Here is a 16,876-nt window from a genome sequence, read left to right on the forward strand (position 1 = left end):
CTTTGTCCTTACATGTGTAAGTATTACCCAAGCAGGCAAAACTCCCCATTGCAACCAGCTGATGTTTACAATCACACAAAGTGCAGACAAACATGAAGAAAACAGCTATAGACAAAGCCTCATGAAAGATTCAGCATCCACATTTCCATCTTCATGGAAAGTGCTTAGACACTAATTTTTTACCTAGTTTTTGTGCAATAGACAAATAATCCTACAAGAGTGCTGTTTGATCAACATTTTTATTAGAATAAGCAAACAACTTAATTCAGACTGTATGTCCAAGAGACTCACAAGAAGTGCTATCTTCTTCTAAGAAACTTAAACTGTTCGTTAAGTCAGTCTGGATCTGACCTACATTATACTTAATCGCTCTGGTAAATAAGACCCAGTTGCTGAAGGTGGCAACTTTTTTCCTATTAGAAGCCATTTTCTAATCTTTCATTTCCAAGGGTGATAAATGTGGTTTCCAGTTCAAATTTGTAATGTTGTCACTCTAAAGATTATATTGGGGGAGGAGTGGGGGGGCATATGTGAAGAGGCAAAGGTAAAGAAAATATGTGAAAGTACTATAGAATAAACCCTTCAGGATGCTCACTAGTTGTATTAGCTCAGCCAGTCATATTTTTCCACCAACATACTCTTTATCAGAACAATAACAGTACTTAATTTAAATGAACCCAGAAGGCAGCCTCTGATAATACTGTTAGACAATAATTTTTTTTTTAAATACCACAAAACAGTGCTGCTTTGCTACTACTCTTTCATTCCCTGGATTTGCTTGACATATCAGACTGACAACTGAAATTAAAAGTACCTCAATGGCAGGAAACACTACCATCCCTGTCACTAAGTAACATTACTATTTTCACATCATGATCAATATTTCACAAATTCCTGCTCAGAATCTGTTTAAAATTGCTTCAGAGTGAGATCTGTGTTTGAAATAAACTTAACTGTATTGATCACACCCACAAAGCTGATTTATGCACTGAGCATACAGGTAGTCAGAGTATAAATTTGGCTTCTATGTGTGCTAAAAAAAAGGAAGCAGCAATAAAATATACATGAACACAGATGATGAGGGTCCCTGTAAACAATGTAGAGAATGGTACATGTGGATATAAATTATTCTGATTTGTGTACACTCTGAAAAGCTTGAAAAAACAATGGGAAAGAGAAAAAGAAGTCTATTTTCAAGAAGAGCTATGCAGTCCTAGAGGGTAAAAAAAAGGGACAGCATCAAACCTTAGGGGTTAACAGTGATAGTAAGAGAAAAGGCCCCTTAGATTTTGGCTATATCCCACAATATTCACATTCTTCTCTCCCAGAACTTATATTGATCCTCAAGTTTTTATCATTCATTTTGTGTCTTCTCCTCACACTTCCATATTCAATCAAGAAATCAAGAATCAGGAAAGCTTATGCAAAAGGTAGATAGATTTCTGCTCATGTGAACCAGTTCTGGCATGGACAGCTGCAGACATTACAGCATTAAGGAGTTTCACAGGGTCTGTTGGCTTTTTAGACAGGCTTCAGTGGCAGCTGATCAGGTGTTTTGAAAATGTAAATCTCATGTTTAAGCAGTTCCTAAAAGAAAGGAATTAGACCCTTAAACCAGATCAATCATAAATTAACTAAAAAGCTAGAATTATTAGAATGCAGTGGGAATGTACAAAACCATGCGGCTGCTCTCACATAGCGCAATATGAAATTACATGCTTACCAAAAGAGACACAGAGGCTCATACATTTGTATACTGCAGAGGTTCAAGACTCAACAGTCCACGCAAGCAACAGCAGAATGAAGAAAATAACCTCCTCACTTGGATAAACTCATTTCCATTTAGCTAATGTCTTACGTAAACCCATATTTTTAGTTCAGGGATTCTCAGACACATTAAAATTTTCCAATCGAAGGACACAACCACGGGTAGCAAATATAAACCTACTTTTTAAATTACTTTTTGTGGATTCCTCAGAAGGTACCCACAAACCTCAGGTTGAAAGCCATTAATTTACTGCTTCTGACCTTGCAAAGACCTCTGCTCACCTCAAAACTTTATGCCACAAGCTTTATATGGGTCTTCAAAAACCTACTTAATTTTAAAAACCACAACATATACAGCAAGCTGAAAAAGTTCCCTGCACATTTACTGGTAAGCAGGTTTTACTTAATTTTTACCAATGCTAGCTGTTCAGTGGATTATATTACAGCAATTCTTCAAGGACTACACAGCAACTCGCAGGAAAAACATCAATCTGATATTTCAACCAAAGCCTCTAATAGAAACCCCAACATTATACTAAGAAGGAGAAATCAGCAAAAGTCCCACCTGAACAAATAACCCAAATCCAAAGAACTACTAAGTGGATAAAAGGCCTGTATTCATTTGCCAAGTGATGAAATATAATAAAAGTGTGAAATTATGTACTTAAAACTACTAGTCAGAATTGTTGTAGACCAAGGCTATTTTTCAGTCTAAATACCATATGGGTGGATGTGTTTTTCTTTCATTTACTGGAAACAAAAGTCATGCTATGTCAGCATACGGACTGCTAAATAAATCAGAGGTTAGTTAAATACATGTTAAAATGTTAGAGAGAAAAAGAACATTCCTTAACATATTTAGTCTTTCTGCAAAGTTGCTGAAAAAAAGGGCAAGTATTTTATAAAAAAAAAAAAAAACACCTTAAAGGAAATGAGAAAATCTGATAAATTTATGAAGTCAGTCAAATTGTAAAAACACAAGATGAAAAATAAAAACAAACATTGAAATAAGAGGGAGAATTCAGAAACTGAAGAAAAAAAAAATGGTAACTATCCATGTATAATTCTCCCTCTGTAAAGCATACAAGGATGAATAGAAAGATTGTCATACAAATACTGAAAACATTAATTCTGCAGCTATCTCACTCAAGGGTGATTTTTAAGTTAAAAATAGATGCCACACTGTCTTATCAAGAACTCAGTAAGTCTTCTAGAAGAAACATATGTTACTTCTGAAAAACAAGTTGGAGCTACATTGTAAAAGTAGAGAACAGAAGACGTGGTAAATGTAAAAGAAAAATAACTTGCTCAAAGCAGAATTTACTGGTATTAAATGTGATGTTAGGCTGCCCTTTTCAAACATGAATTTGAAGGATTCATGTCCTTTCTTGAATAAATACTTCAGTATTTGCAAACCATCGTGAAAAGTGGAACTACAGAAGTATGAAGTGACCTATCAATAATTAGTGTTCATTCAAGTGTATCGGACACAAACCCATTTCTGAGTCAATGCCCATCACAGCCCATTCTTAGTATGGATGTTCCTATCCAATGAGAAATACGCACAGCTTATGTGCAAGTCTGTCACAACTGCTTTTGAAATTGTTCAAACTGCCATACTTGGGCTGTAAGATTCCCTTCCCCCTTTCCTCCCATAGCTCAAAACATACAAGATAAACAAAACTCCACTTCTGCTTACTTCCCCTGCAGATCTTAGAATGGTCTTAGAACGATGGTAAAAATTTTTAAAGGACACATGAGAAAAGCAAAGCTCAAGTCATTCTTAAAAAATTTATGCAGAATTCAGATCTCTATCACCTCCTGAGCTGTGTCCTTTATTAAAGGTGAAAGTCTTTCCCAAAACCTGGGCTTTGGAACATTTTTTCCCCACAGACCATACTCATTCAACTGGCTTGTGAAATGTGGTACTTTATTTTAGACTTGATTCTGTACCCTCTTACCTGGCTACAACTCATGAGTCAGAAATAAACAGCAGCTCAGAGACAAGGGATTAACTTCCTTGGAGCAATATTAGATTAAGTGCCAGCATATAATCAGACCAGAGGATAAATCAAGAACTTCAATACACACAGTAATACAGAAATGCCTAAAGCTCACAAAATATGTGCACATTTTGCAAACAAATCTGGACAAGTTTGGTTGACATTGCTGTGTAGCTTTAGTGGCCGTGTAGTATACTGAGCAACCTGCATATCAGATGTCTCTCTTGTAGCCATACCCCTCTCCTTCTCCCTAGAAAGTCAATTTATGCAAAACAGAAAACTACAGAATTAGAATTGTAGCACTCAGATACTGCATTTGGTACAACTGATGTTGCATCATGAAGCCTGTGGGGACATAATATGTCTCAACACAAAAAAGAAAGAAGAAAACATTTGAAAGTCTGACTCGTGGAGAACTCTGACCTGTATTATTTTCAAACAGATCAAATTCTACAATATCTCAGGAAAGCATTACTCATTCAGCAACATAGCAACTTTTTGGCTAAGATCTTGCAGGGCAATGAAGGAATAAAACAAGTAACTCCCAAAAGGCAAGTGATTCTACTAGAAGACATAAAGATAAACTATAGGTTTTCCTGTGTATCTGAATTACTTTGGTATTGAACAGCATGTGTAGCTTGAAGGTTTTCTTCTTTTGGCTTCAGACCCACACTATAATTTGATTAAGCCAATTCTCTAAGGCCTTCCTGGTTTTCAGAGGTAACAAATTTGTACTCTGAAGTAGCATATCAATGAAATCATAATACATTACCCTAGCAATTCCAAGTGTATCAGCATAATAATCCATACAGTGATAACTAAAGTTGCATTTAAGTATTTAATCTTGTAAACTATCAAATGAACATGGCAAGTGCTAGAAAAATTGAGGGCAACATGACAAGAAAATGCCTTCCAAGTCCCCCTGAGTAAATGGGAGCAATTTGCTTTCCATTTCACACTTCAGCCATAGAAAGAGGAAATACAGCACATTTCCTTATGTAATAATAAATTCCAAACCTTCAGATCACTGTCTATCTCAGTGTAGGCCCCCAAAAGTAAAGGGCCAGAACAAGAAACCGCCTTCTGCTTTACTTTAAAAGCATTTGTAAATCTCTCCTTGCCTTGAGGCCAGCATTTAGTGCTCCTAAAGCTCATGCCACATCATTAATTTCATCTCACCCTCCTCAATAAGTATTTCTGAGGCAATAGGTGGCAACTAAGAATTACATGCCCCAATCCTTTACCACAGGCAGAACTGAGAAATTCAGTTCTACCTTTTAACAGGCAAACAATAATGCAATAGACAAATCTATAGTCAAATGCAGCAGAAAAAGTAAATAACCACTTCATTCCCTGCAAGCTAGTGAAAGTAGGCAGCAGAAACTTGGGTCAAAGCACTGTACTGCAGGTAAGTCCCAATTCACTTGATCAAAATCTTTTACCTCCTCTCCTCCTTTATAATCATTCAGAGAAGGACTTGGCTTAATTAGCTAATTTCCCCTTTGTATGGTCATTTTCTGCTAGAAATAATTTCAGATTTCCATTGTCTGAGGTTCCAGTTCTATGGCCTCGGGATATTAAATTCAGCCACTTTAGATAAGCCATTTTAGCTCTGTCCTGTCACAGTATAATAATTATAACATTTAAGTAATGGTAGAAAGTTTAGTGTAGTTTTACAGGATGCACTATGTTACACTCGGTGAAAGGCTGTAAAAGACCGCTTACCAGAAATCAATGTTCTTCAATACAGAGTCTCCATATTTACAAGCTGCACCTTGCCATGTAAGGTTGAAATCATCTCTCCTTTGCAAACTCCAAAGTGCCCCTTTCATTTGTCCCTGTCTTCTGCTTTGTACTCATATTATCAGGACAAAACCATTCTACTGCTTCATTTCAGATCCTCAGTGTAGATCTGTATTTTCAGTTCTCCTTCCTCCTCCCCTCCCACCAAAAATAAAAAGCCTGGGTACAGGTTTAACTACATGTAGACTACACATCCCAAATAACATTTAACTTCTCTTCAAGTCAGATACCATAGTCCAGAAAATGCACTTTCCCAACATCTAATAAAATGTCACAGGCTTTGTATTTACCTGAAATTGCAGGGTCTCAGCACCTCTCCTGGCCTGAGCCAATTTTAGTTGTGGTAATGGCTAACTAGAAGTCAGGTGACCCTAGCCTATTTTAACTTTGTTCTATGGGTACCATATATGCAAAGGTCTGACAAAGTTGAGTAGTTACTGCTCAGCAAGCAGTCTATATTTTAACTGGGGCCAGAGGAGGCTAACTATGAACTTTGACTAATTGTTAATGGGTGAAAACAGTAAAAGTGTACCCGGGAACCAAAACAAAGACCAAGGAAACACACTGTTACAAAATAGAAAATGTAGCCATGTTAGACAAGGAAAATGTCACGGAAGTAACAGTACCCGACTGCAAACCAGCATCAGCAAAAAAACACGGAGAACTTGTTTCACTTCCAAGAGTCATGCAGCAATGCCATGAGTTTCTGAGTTCTCATCAGGTAACAAGAAAAGTAGAGGGGAAAAGACGACTGACTGAAAACCTCCCTTCCCATCTTACTGTAAATTAAATGAGGTCTAATCAGATGTAACCAAGCTAGCCAGACCAACTAGCTCTGGAATCTGAGACAGTCTTCATGACACATTCAAGTAAGCAATTCTCACCCATACCTCATGCAAGGTTCGAGCACACAGAAGTGATGACACTTCACTGCCAAGTAGGTGACTTCTGAAACCCTTCTTAAATCAGAGAGGTTCAGAAAAATCATGGTAATTTACAAAGGCTTATACCAATAAATGTTCAGTAAGAGCACATTTCTGCAGTTTTGTCTTCACATAACAAGTTACATAAAAATACATTAATATAATCAAGGACTGCACTTGTGTTAATGAATAAGCAACTTGTTATATTTGCTTGTTGTGTCATATTCCACTTTAAAAAGTACACATTCAAGGCTGAGGTGCAAAACACTGGTATCATCACCATACTCAATCTGCATCAGTTTGACATATGCAGCATTATGCCTACTTGGCATACATAACGAAGACATTTGGGAACCACAGCTCATCTGAGAAGCCACTTGCACTCCACTTCCAACACCAATAACAAATTCTAGGTAGACTCAGAAAGAATGCACGTATTAAGTTCGCCAATTTGAGCATTTTAACTTAAACATATATTCCCTTTAACAGTAGTGAACTGTGTTTTATCACATTTTCCATATTAAAGTTTTCCGTTTCTATAAAACTTTCTCACAATTTTTACTAACTACATTAAGCCATTTAACTACATATTTCACTAAACTTTGTGTGCTTTCAGATAACCAGTGTACTTCAGGTTTTTTAGGGAATACGTATCTCCATATCCTGCAGCTCTATTCACATTTATCTTTAACAGGTGAAGTCAAAGCCAAAAATTTCAGTACAAAAACAAATTAAAAGTTTAGGATTCTGTCTCTGGTGTCATTTCCAAGCTTTTTGTTTCACATCCTCTAGAATGTTTCAAATCATAGGCCCACACAGTGTCTATTCCCTCTCCAACAGTACAATCTGGGATCCAACAAGGGAAAGGAAAACGACAGGCAATGATTCTGGCATTACATTCAACTTCTTCTTCCAGCTTCTTCTCCAACTGTGGCATCTGTTGAGCAATAATAAAAAGCTTTCAGAAGCAGTAAAAAACAGAAGCATTCTCTTTAGAATCTAATTCAAGTGTTCAAGAGAAGTCCAAGGTTTGAGGAATTTTTGGAGAAAAAAATTAGGAAAGTATTCATGATATACATTTTGGCTTTGATGCATCAACAAAGAATATCTAAAACTAGCAAATGGTTATTGTGCCCTGATTGGTGAGAAGAAAATCATAACTCTAAGTTCTAAAAATTCAATCCAAAAATGCAGATAATACCTTAGATAAAAAAACCCATAAGTTAAGAAAATACTTCACATGTTCCAATTCACAACCCTCTTCAGTGGGATTCTTCTCTGTAGAGAATGAGAGTTCAGCCCCCTCAATTTACGCTATTTATGACAACCAAGTTACATGAACTATTATGTGATACTCAAAGGCCAATGCCTCTTGTGATTTCCAGTCTAACCCTAAGACAGATCCTGGGACACTCAAAACATCACACAGCCAAGAACCCAAAGCAAACATCCTGCTGTCACTGTATGGTAAAGTACTGGTATGTTAAATACTACTGCAATTGAGCTTTGTTGGCTCCAGCCTGTTAACATATGCACATAAGTCCCTGAAGCAGTACTCTATGAAACAGCATATAGAATCATAGAATGGTTTGGGTTGGAACGGACCTTTAAAGGTCATCTAGTCCAACCCCCCCTGCCATGAGCAAGGACATCTTCAACTAGATCAGGTTGCTCAGAGCCATGTTCAACCTGGCCTTGAATGTTTCCAGGGATGGCTCATCTACCACCTCTCTGGACAACCTGTTCCAGTGTTTCATCACTCCCATTGTAAACCATTTCTTCCTTATATCTAGTCTGAATCTACACTCTTAGTTTAAAAACATTACCCCTTGTCCTATCACAACAGGCCCTACTAGAAGCTCTGTCCCCATCTTTCTTTTAAATCCCCTTTAAGCACTGGAAGGCCCCTATAAGGTCTCCCCGGAGCCTTTTATTCTCTAAGCTGAATTCCAACTCTCTCAGCCTGTCCTCACAGGAGAGGTGTTCCATCCCCCTAATTATTTTTGTGACCCTCCTCTGGACCTGCTCTAACAGGTCCATGTCTTTCCTGTGCTGAGGGCTCCAGAGCTGGACACAGTACTCCAGGTGGGGTCTTACCAGAGCAGATTTAAGGGGCAGAATCACCTCCCTTGACCTGCCAGCCACACTTCTCTTGATGGAGCCCATGGTACAAGATGGCCTTCTGGGCTGCAAGTGCACATTGCCAGCTGATGTCCAGCTTTTCATTGACCAGTACCCCCTAGTCCTTCTCATCAGGACTGCTCTCACTCCCTTCATCTCCCAGCCTGTATTGATACTGGGGGTTACCCTGACCCAGGTGCAGGACCTTGCCCTTGGCCTGGTTGAACCTCACGAAATTTACATGGGCTCATGTCTTAAACTTGTCCAGATACATCTGGATGGCATCCCATCCCTGGGGTTTGTCAACCACATCACACAGCTTGGTGTCCTCTGCAAATCTGCTGAGGATGCACTCAATCCCACTGTCTATGTCACTGATTAAGACATTAAACAGTACTAGTCCTAATATTAGTCCCTGAGGGACACCATTCATGACTGATCTCCATCTGGACACTGAGCTGTTGACCATCACTCTCTGGATGCAACCATACAGACAGTTCCTTATCCACTGAACAGTCCATCCATCAAATCCATACCTCTCCAATTTATAGAGAAGTATGTTGTGAGGGACCACATCAAATACCACTATGCAACTCTCCTTGGTTGAAGACCTGCAGTCTAGTTTTCCTCCATTTGCAAAAATTGAGCAGATATGGAAGTTGAGAGATATATCCATACTCTTCCAGAACAGAGCAACACCCTGCCCAGTTTGATACTCTAGCTCCAATAAGTACTTTACAAATTCTGCTATGGATTAAGTGAGGAATGAATTAACACATCTAGACTTCAAAGAAAAATTTTTTCCATCCCAGATAGTGGTTATGTTCTGAAAAAAAAAAATTAAACTTGACAGACTTAGGCATTTTTGTCCTTTGAAAAAGCTTGATGCTATGCTTAAGCAGATCAGCACACATCCATTTGAAATTCCTTTTATTCTTTCATACTGTACCTATCTCAGAAAGTAATTATAACAGCAAGCTCCACAGGTTACCTCTATTACATGGCAAAATCCATTTACATTGATATCATGACATAACATTTAGATATTAAAAGGTTAAAAGGACAGCAATTATTTACAAATACAGCTCAATTTAAGTCAGGAAGGACAAAAGATGTATTTAAAAAAATCACAAAAAAAGGAAAAAAACCACAGCAGAACATTATGAAAAAACAAGACCGACTGAAGAAAATTTATTTCCAAAGGCTGCAGATAGCTTCCACTATCACATACATTCAGGGTGTGCCTTTGATGTGACATCCTATTAAGGCTACATTTAAGCTTACAATGGAATATTTTAGGAAAATTAGTGTCATGGATCCAATATATCAAAGAGTTATCTCTGAATATTTTTAAGCATTCTATGCTCTGATTTAATCCATAAAACAAATGCTTTAAACATTTTTGCTACTGCACCTTAAACAAACTAAAATAAGCCCACTCTGGTATCTCAAACTGAGCTGGGACACCAGAGAGGAAGGACTAACTTGTTACTGAAATGACTCATTAAAAATTAGGCTATGTCTGTATTTGTAATTATGAAAATCTCATGTCTATATGAGCTCAAATTAGAAAACTTCATTAATAGTTCAGCCAGAAAGAATTGTATCCTTAAACCAAACAGTCAAAGTAGTTTTTAAGCGAAATCTCTCAGTAACATTAGGTGTTACATTGTATTTCATATCAAGACAGGGCTTGGTTTCTTTGGTATGTCTACACAAATACACAGTTTTATTAAACTTTTTTGCAGTATATTATCAGTTAAAATACACAGAAGCTGAAAACATGAACACCTGGGAAGAATTCTGTCATCCCACCTTGAACGAGTAAAAGCCTCTCTGTAATGACTCATGATAAACACACCTTCCCCCAGATGCTTGCAAGACCTGAGCTCTTACTCTACCCTGAAGATCAATAAATCCAAGTTCTGTAAGCTAATCTTGGATATGAAATAAAAACACTGTGTGACAGCATCAGATCATACCAGTATTATTAAAAAAAAGCTAAAGAGATCTATTGCCCTGAGTAAAAAAGAGAAAATGCATTAAAGTTTCTAGAAAATCAATTTAGTCATTCAGGAAGCTAAGCACTCACAACTTCCGAAGTAAATTTAAAGGGTATCATGAGCAAACGAATGCTCGGGAAACACAGTAATTCACATGTTCAGATCTGTTACATTTATGACAGTATTTTTCTTGGAAGAATTTAGCCTAGTATTTACTGAATTTACTGAAGTTATTCTAAGCCCTACAGCTACTCTTTCTATCACAGCTGTTACTAATTTATCCCACTTTATACTATTAAAGTTAAGCCAGTATTTCTGCTAGGTTTACTCACATTTTCCCAGGGCTTTTGTTTATTTCTAGCTTACTGAAATATCGTTTTTCACCTGCACTTTTCCCCTCAGTGCAACTGCAGAATTTCTGACTGCAAATTCAAATATTTATACTGCCCCCTCCCGGAACCCAAGGTAGAGAGCACATAACATCCAAACCTGGCAACATCTGTAGCACAAGTCAACACCTCAACTCTCACTAATATGCAACCCACAAAAGTAGGGGGAAAAAAAACCATGCATTTTCACTTCACTTTCAAACATGACTTACAACTTGAATCTGAAGTAGGTATTTAATTCCAGTGCCATTAAAGAAAAAGCAGAAAACAGGGAACCTTGATTATGCTTCTTGTTGCATCTTCCTATTACTACTACAGAAATATTATCAGTGTATGTTGTATGGTATAGCATGACATAAAGCTCTTCACTCATTTCATCCCAAATCTGCCTTAGCAGAGGAAGAAGCAATACAGAAGCATTTATAGATATTTCTGTTTCACTCCTCCATATTCATTCAATCTATATAGAAAATTCTAATAATAAATCATCAAGAATATTTAAATATGTAAGATTTTTTTCTCTTTATAATAAAAAAGAAAAACAGAACAAGTTGAAAGCCAAGGTGAATGGAAAGTCTGACTGAATCTATTAAACATATCACTAAAGCAGTCACTATGCAACTCAATTTCCACACCAGTTTTGAAGAACATGTTTTCCCCAGGGTCACGATGAACACAGGCTACAAACCCTTCCTAAAAGGCAAAGAATCTGTGGACTTGTACTCTAGCAATTACACTTGAAGCAATTTGTCTCCCTTTCTAAACCCTCACAGCCTAACATGGGCAATATACCATATATTTAAATCTTTCATTATACCAGCTGCTGGCCTATTTGAGGTAATCTCCTTTTTGGAGAAGAACATAAGCAAAGTTCAATAGTCTCCCCTAACAAAGGTTCCCAAAAATCACCTGTAGCCAATTTCTACTCCATCTTCTCCCTGCAAGCTCTTCATTTTTTCAGTATGAAAAACTGGTATTTTCAAGAACCAGTCTATCACCTTTCCCACAAGCAGCTTGAGCACAGTAGTTTTCATTTTGGTTCTGAACTAACAGAAGAAAATACTTCTCAAAAAAAACATGTATATTTTCAGAGTTCCAGACTGCATACTGTCATAAGTCTTACCAGGTTTTCTCATGGACATTAATAAGCAGCAATAAAATATCAAATATTAGTACTAACTACCTTTGACATTCTGTAGGTTGGTTCACTTTACAGATGCATGTACTAACACTGAATGCCTTAGCATTAAAATAATTAAACAATGCAAAAATAGTAAACTTACCATTTGAGGTACCCCAAAAACAACAACATTCGTATAATGGGAAAAAGAAACCTAAAATAAAATTTGAGAACACGTCTTAAGGAAAACGGCATTTACATTTAGAGAAGTTCTCATTATTATTTCCCCTAATCCTTTTAGCTACACTCCTTTGAAGAGGGATTTAGACCAAAAATAAGAAAGGAGATCCCATATCAGCTTTTCATCACACAAATTTCCACATAAGACAACTTTATATTGCTGAACAGCAAGAAATTTCTACTGCCTGGCCAAGGATATGGCACCAATTCTAGTAGCACAGAAAGTACTAATTTAGAAAATACCTACATGATTTTACTCATAGCTAAGTTTTTTGACAACTCCTGTATATGTTAGAATAACATATGTTTTAAGTTTGCCCCCACTTTCTTTAAACACTAGCTAGCTATAAAAACTTGCCAGGCATTCCAGTCAGTGCCGTGAAGTTTTCCTATGCTCCTCTCTGCATAAGAATAAAAACAGTATATTCATACTTTTCCCTATAATTCCTGGTATCCACTTAACCCATTTACTAAATGCCATTCTTAAAAAAAAACCAAACAAACAAAACTACCAACAGCAACCAAAAAAACACAAACAAAAAAGCCAGAACCAAACAAATCCCGCAACTTTGACAGGAATAGCAGGGGAGAGGCCCACATAAATATGATCCCAAAAACCCATGCCTCATTAAAGAAGCGATTATGACTCAAATGATCGAAAATTGTGAAAAAAAATCTCAGTCACGTGTATGTAAGTTACCTTAAAGCAGCACTCAAAAGCAGGTAACACACTGCACAGCTAGAAAAGAATACGTGTAATGAAATGTCAGATGAGATTGTGATCTGGCACATTATGTTAATAGGAGTCTTCTTACTGACTCCACAGAATCAGCTCTCAGTGAAGCCAGACATCACAGCACCCCACATCATTCATCAGGTACAAGCATAACATCATATGCTTGAGGAGCCCGTACTTCAAAAGGACAGCATTTCACCAAAGCACAAAACCAGCAGAGCAGTGTATTGCTGAGTCTAGTTTCTGTGGGCTCAAGGTATTCTTCTCAAAGCCCACAGAAACTGTGGCCAGTCAGCATTCTGGTTCCTCAAGGAATTCCAAATTATGGAAATCTCTCAGACATTCCAGATTCATTCTTATATATTTCACCACCTACCTTCCATAAGTCTGAAATATAAAATCTGGTGTTCTTATGCACCCCATCTCTCCAGGCACGGTATCTGGAGTACCAGACTAGCCAGGGATTTAACTCATAACCAACAGCTTTGAATCCCCTTTTTGCAGCTGCTATCACCTACAAGGAGGAAAATAAATCTTCACTTAGAAACAGAGAAAGCTCTTTCATCTAAACAGGAGCACACAGTTTTATTTACAATATAAATCAAAGGAATGCACTTCTGTAAATCACTCAGGTTTTAATCTCCAACAGATTAGTAGTATAGTGGACAAAAACTCAAACTGTATTTTACTATTATGACTAGTCCCACTGAAATGAATAGATATATTCAGATGAACAAAATGAACCACTTAAACACGCACAGGGCAAAGCTGTAAGCTTGTAGTACGTCTATGATTTACATAAAGTTTCACTGAACATATTCATGATGCTACCTTGGAATTAAGAGAGTAACAAAACTGACCATGGAGAGAACAGTGAAATACACAAGCAGACACATTCAAATTTAGACCACTTAACTTATTTGAAAAGCAGTGATGGGTAGGCACTTGAGAGACCCCTGAATCAGAGTCAAAATGACCTACCAATAGAAAGAGCATGAAAGTCAATTTTTAAATGTAGTAATGATTTTATAAAATGTAGGACAAACATTGAAATGTAGATAAAAAAAATTTTAAAAACCCTACATATAAATGTCACAGTAGAGCTTTCATACAATCCTAAACTTCATGTATTCTTTTAAAAGATAAAAGGTAACTCCAATTACAGATTTTCAAATACATTCCTCTAAATTAGATGCTAAGATTTGTAATTGTTAAACTGTATTGCAAGTGTCTTCAAACAAGATCAACGATGGCTGATTTTTTAGAAAAAGAAAAAAAATATAAGGAAAATACAAAAGGCATCAGTTTCTAGAATTAAGGTCTAAATCATAATTTAAAAGGTTACTGTCAAGTTTTAACAAGACTGACAAACTATGAATTACAGAACAGGCAAGGTGAAATCAGGAAGAAGTACACATTTCTTAATACAACTTCTCAAACAGAATTACCTGGACAGTGCATTTTAAACTGCTAAAATAATGCATTTTCCATCATGCACATAGCATTTGCAAATATACTAAAAGAATTCGGCATTTTTAACATGCTTGGAAATAAAAATATGGTGAAATTTCTCCACTAATTACACCTAAGTGCTAAATATTTAAAAACATCTGAACACTCAACTTTTTTCAGGACAGATGCATTAAGGCAACATCAAGCATTCAGTTTTAGGCTCTCCAAGTAGTCTTCAGTCTCCATTTAGGCACATAAAATAAAATCAGAATTAAACACGCAGTACCTAGTCAAATTAGATCCCTCAGATGAGGGTCAACAGCCAGAATGCTGAGCAGAGAGAGCCTAAGAAACTGTAGTTCTCTCATACCTACGTGCATTTCTGTTTCTTACTTGGGTACAATTCCATCTAAACCACCTTCACAGATTTAGATTTACAAATCAGATTTTTAGTGTGGACAAACGGTTGACTCATTCACATGAAATATGGACAAAAGTAGCATTCAAGAAGTTACTTGTTTCCACTAAAAAAAAACCATTTAGCTCACCAGCCCGATGCTAAAACTGACTTAAAGCAGATGGTTATGAAACGATACATGAAACATCACAACTACAAAAAAAACCCCACACCATTCTCCACTATACCCTGACCACCACGTTTTACAAATTGGGGTTCAGACAACATCCTGGAAGCACAGTATCACTTTGGCTTTGGTGATTCCCATTGTTTCTCTTGGTAATTATTCTAGTTTCACTACATTGATTTTGAAGTGGGGCAGCCAGCACTGCTCAAAGGTGTGAAGGCTACAGTTTTAACAATACCAGTTTTTTTGTCATCCATCACTCATTTCTCGTTCTTTTGTTCTTCTATCACTTTTATACAATAAGCATAGAGCTGCAGCTCCAAAAGCCCAGTGCTATTTAATCTCACAGACTCACGCACTGCAGCTGTAAACCTATGTGGAATCACAGCTTTTCAGCAATCATAATACCAATACTTTAATCACATCTCTTCACATGAATGCAGCGCCATTCCCTCCAGCCAACAGGATGAGGTTATCGTTTCGTACCACTACCTTGTCAAGCTGCAGGTAAGACTGGAGCAAAAATAATTAATTACTCACCTAAACTAAATGTAAAATTTTCTCAGCTTTAAGCCTTTTCTTAAGACTGAAATAAAATCACTAGATGCCAAAGACAAGCCATTCATAAATAGAAGAAAACAACAGCAGCCACAACTGCAGCATTTGGCACTTTTTTGAGAGGTGATACAAAAGGACAGCAATGTCCATAACTTACAATACGGCCATCCCCGCTACCAATGTCAACTAGGGAGCCACTTCTGTTTTCTAACATTTTCAGCACATTCTGGATCTGAGTGGAAGTTGCAGGAACGAAGGGCAGGCATACTTTCCTCAGAGCCGGGGTCACGAAGGGGGTGACCACCGCATAGAGTGCCACCAAGGCCCCACCAACACCAGCAGTGACCAACAGCCCCCACCTGCTCCTTCTGGAGCTGCCCTCACAATCCTCTTGTGGGCCTGCTTCATGGCTTTTGTTTGCTAGTGCCTTGGACATCTCACCTAAAGACAGAGAGAGTATTTTCTTTAATAGCTTTATTATGTACTCACTTAAGACAAAGTAGTATATTACATCAGGGAGATAGGACATCAGGGAAAAAAAGCTTATATACCCTTAGTTGATTCCTAGACCCTAGGGAAATGTTACTATTACAGTGAGAAGCAGTTTCCATTTAAGCCCGCAGTTCTTCCCACCCAGTACAGCTTAAAGACAGCACAGGCAAAGACCTCCCTGCCACGGCCCGCCCGGGACCCCGCGCTGAGGGAAACCGAGTCCCTGAGCAGTTATTGTTCTTCCCCTCAGGAGGAACTTTTCTCCAGAGCACAACGCTGCCAGCAAGGCGGCCTCTCAGCTAACCACCCACCTACCCCGACAGCTCGAACCCCCCTCAATCCACCCAGCAGCCCTCCTCGGCCGCCATTATTTATAGGGAAGGGCAATACCACCGCGCTATGCGGGGGGGGGGGGGGACACAGAAACCTTTCTGAAGGCGCTTCGGAGTGGAGCAGCGCGCACTCTCCCGCCGTGTCTCTGTCTTTATTCCTTGACGTTCACGTCCCCCGGTGCAGGCCGCTGCTGCCGCGCTTAGCGGCCCTATTCTGTCTAATCGAGCCTGCTTCCCCCCCTGCCCCCCCAGCTGGCGGAGGGGGCCGCGGAAGCCGCGCGCCTCCCAGCGCGCCGGGTGCTTCCAGAAAGCTCCGCTGGAGGCGCCAAATAGGTCCCGCGCGCGAAAAGTGT

General features: G+C 38.2%; 1 protein-coding gene across 2 annotated transcripts; it reads right to left on the reverse strand.

Moving 5' to 3' along the window:
- Window positions 1–208: 208 nt before the first annotated feature.
- ATPSCKMT (ATP synthase c subunit lysine N-methyltransferase) lies at window positions 209–16,811 on the reverse strand. 2 transcript variants are annotated; one of them, XM_074899505.1, is made up of 6 exons: window positions 16,059–16,141; window positions 14,021–14,082; window positions 13,482–13,619; window positions 13,070–13,108; window positions 12,293–12,343; window positions 209–7,433 (listed from the first exon to the last, which is right to left on the reverse strand). In XM_074899505.1, exons 1-6 carry the CDS (start codon window positions 16,105–16,107, stop codon window positions 7,236–7,238), a joined length of 537 nt encoding a protein of 178 aa, XP_074755606.1. In that variant the 5' UTR covers window positions 16,108–16,141; the 3' UTR covers window positions 209–7,235. The 2 variants fall into 2 exon arrangements, with proteins under 2 accessions (XP_074755606.1, XP_074755604.1); XM_074899503.1 differs by lacking the exons at window positions 13,070–13,108; window positions 14,021–14,082 and adding an exon at window positions 16,619–16,811 and having other exon boundaries at window positions 15,857–16,140.
- Between the last annotated feature and the right edge of the window lie 65 nt (window positions 16,812–16,876).

This window comes from Athene noctua, chromosome 2 (assembly GCF_965140245.1).
Source record: "Athene noctua chromosome 2, bAthNoc1.hap1.1, whole genome shotgun sequence".
Taxonomy (NCBI): Eukaryota; Metazoa; Chordata; class Aves; order Strigiformes; family Strigidae; genus Athene; species Athene noctua.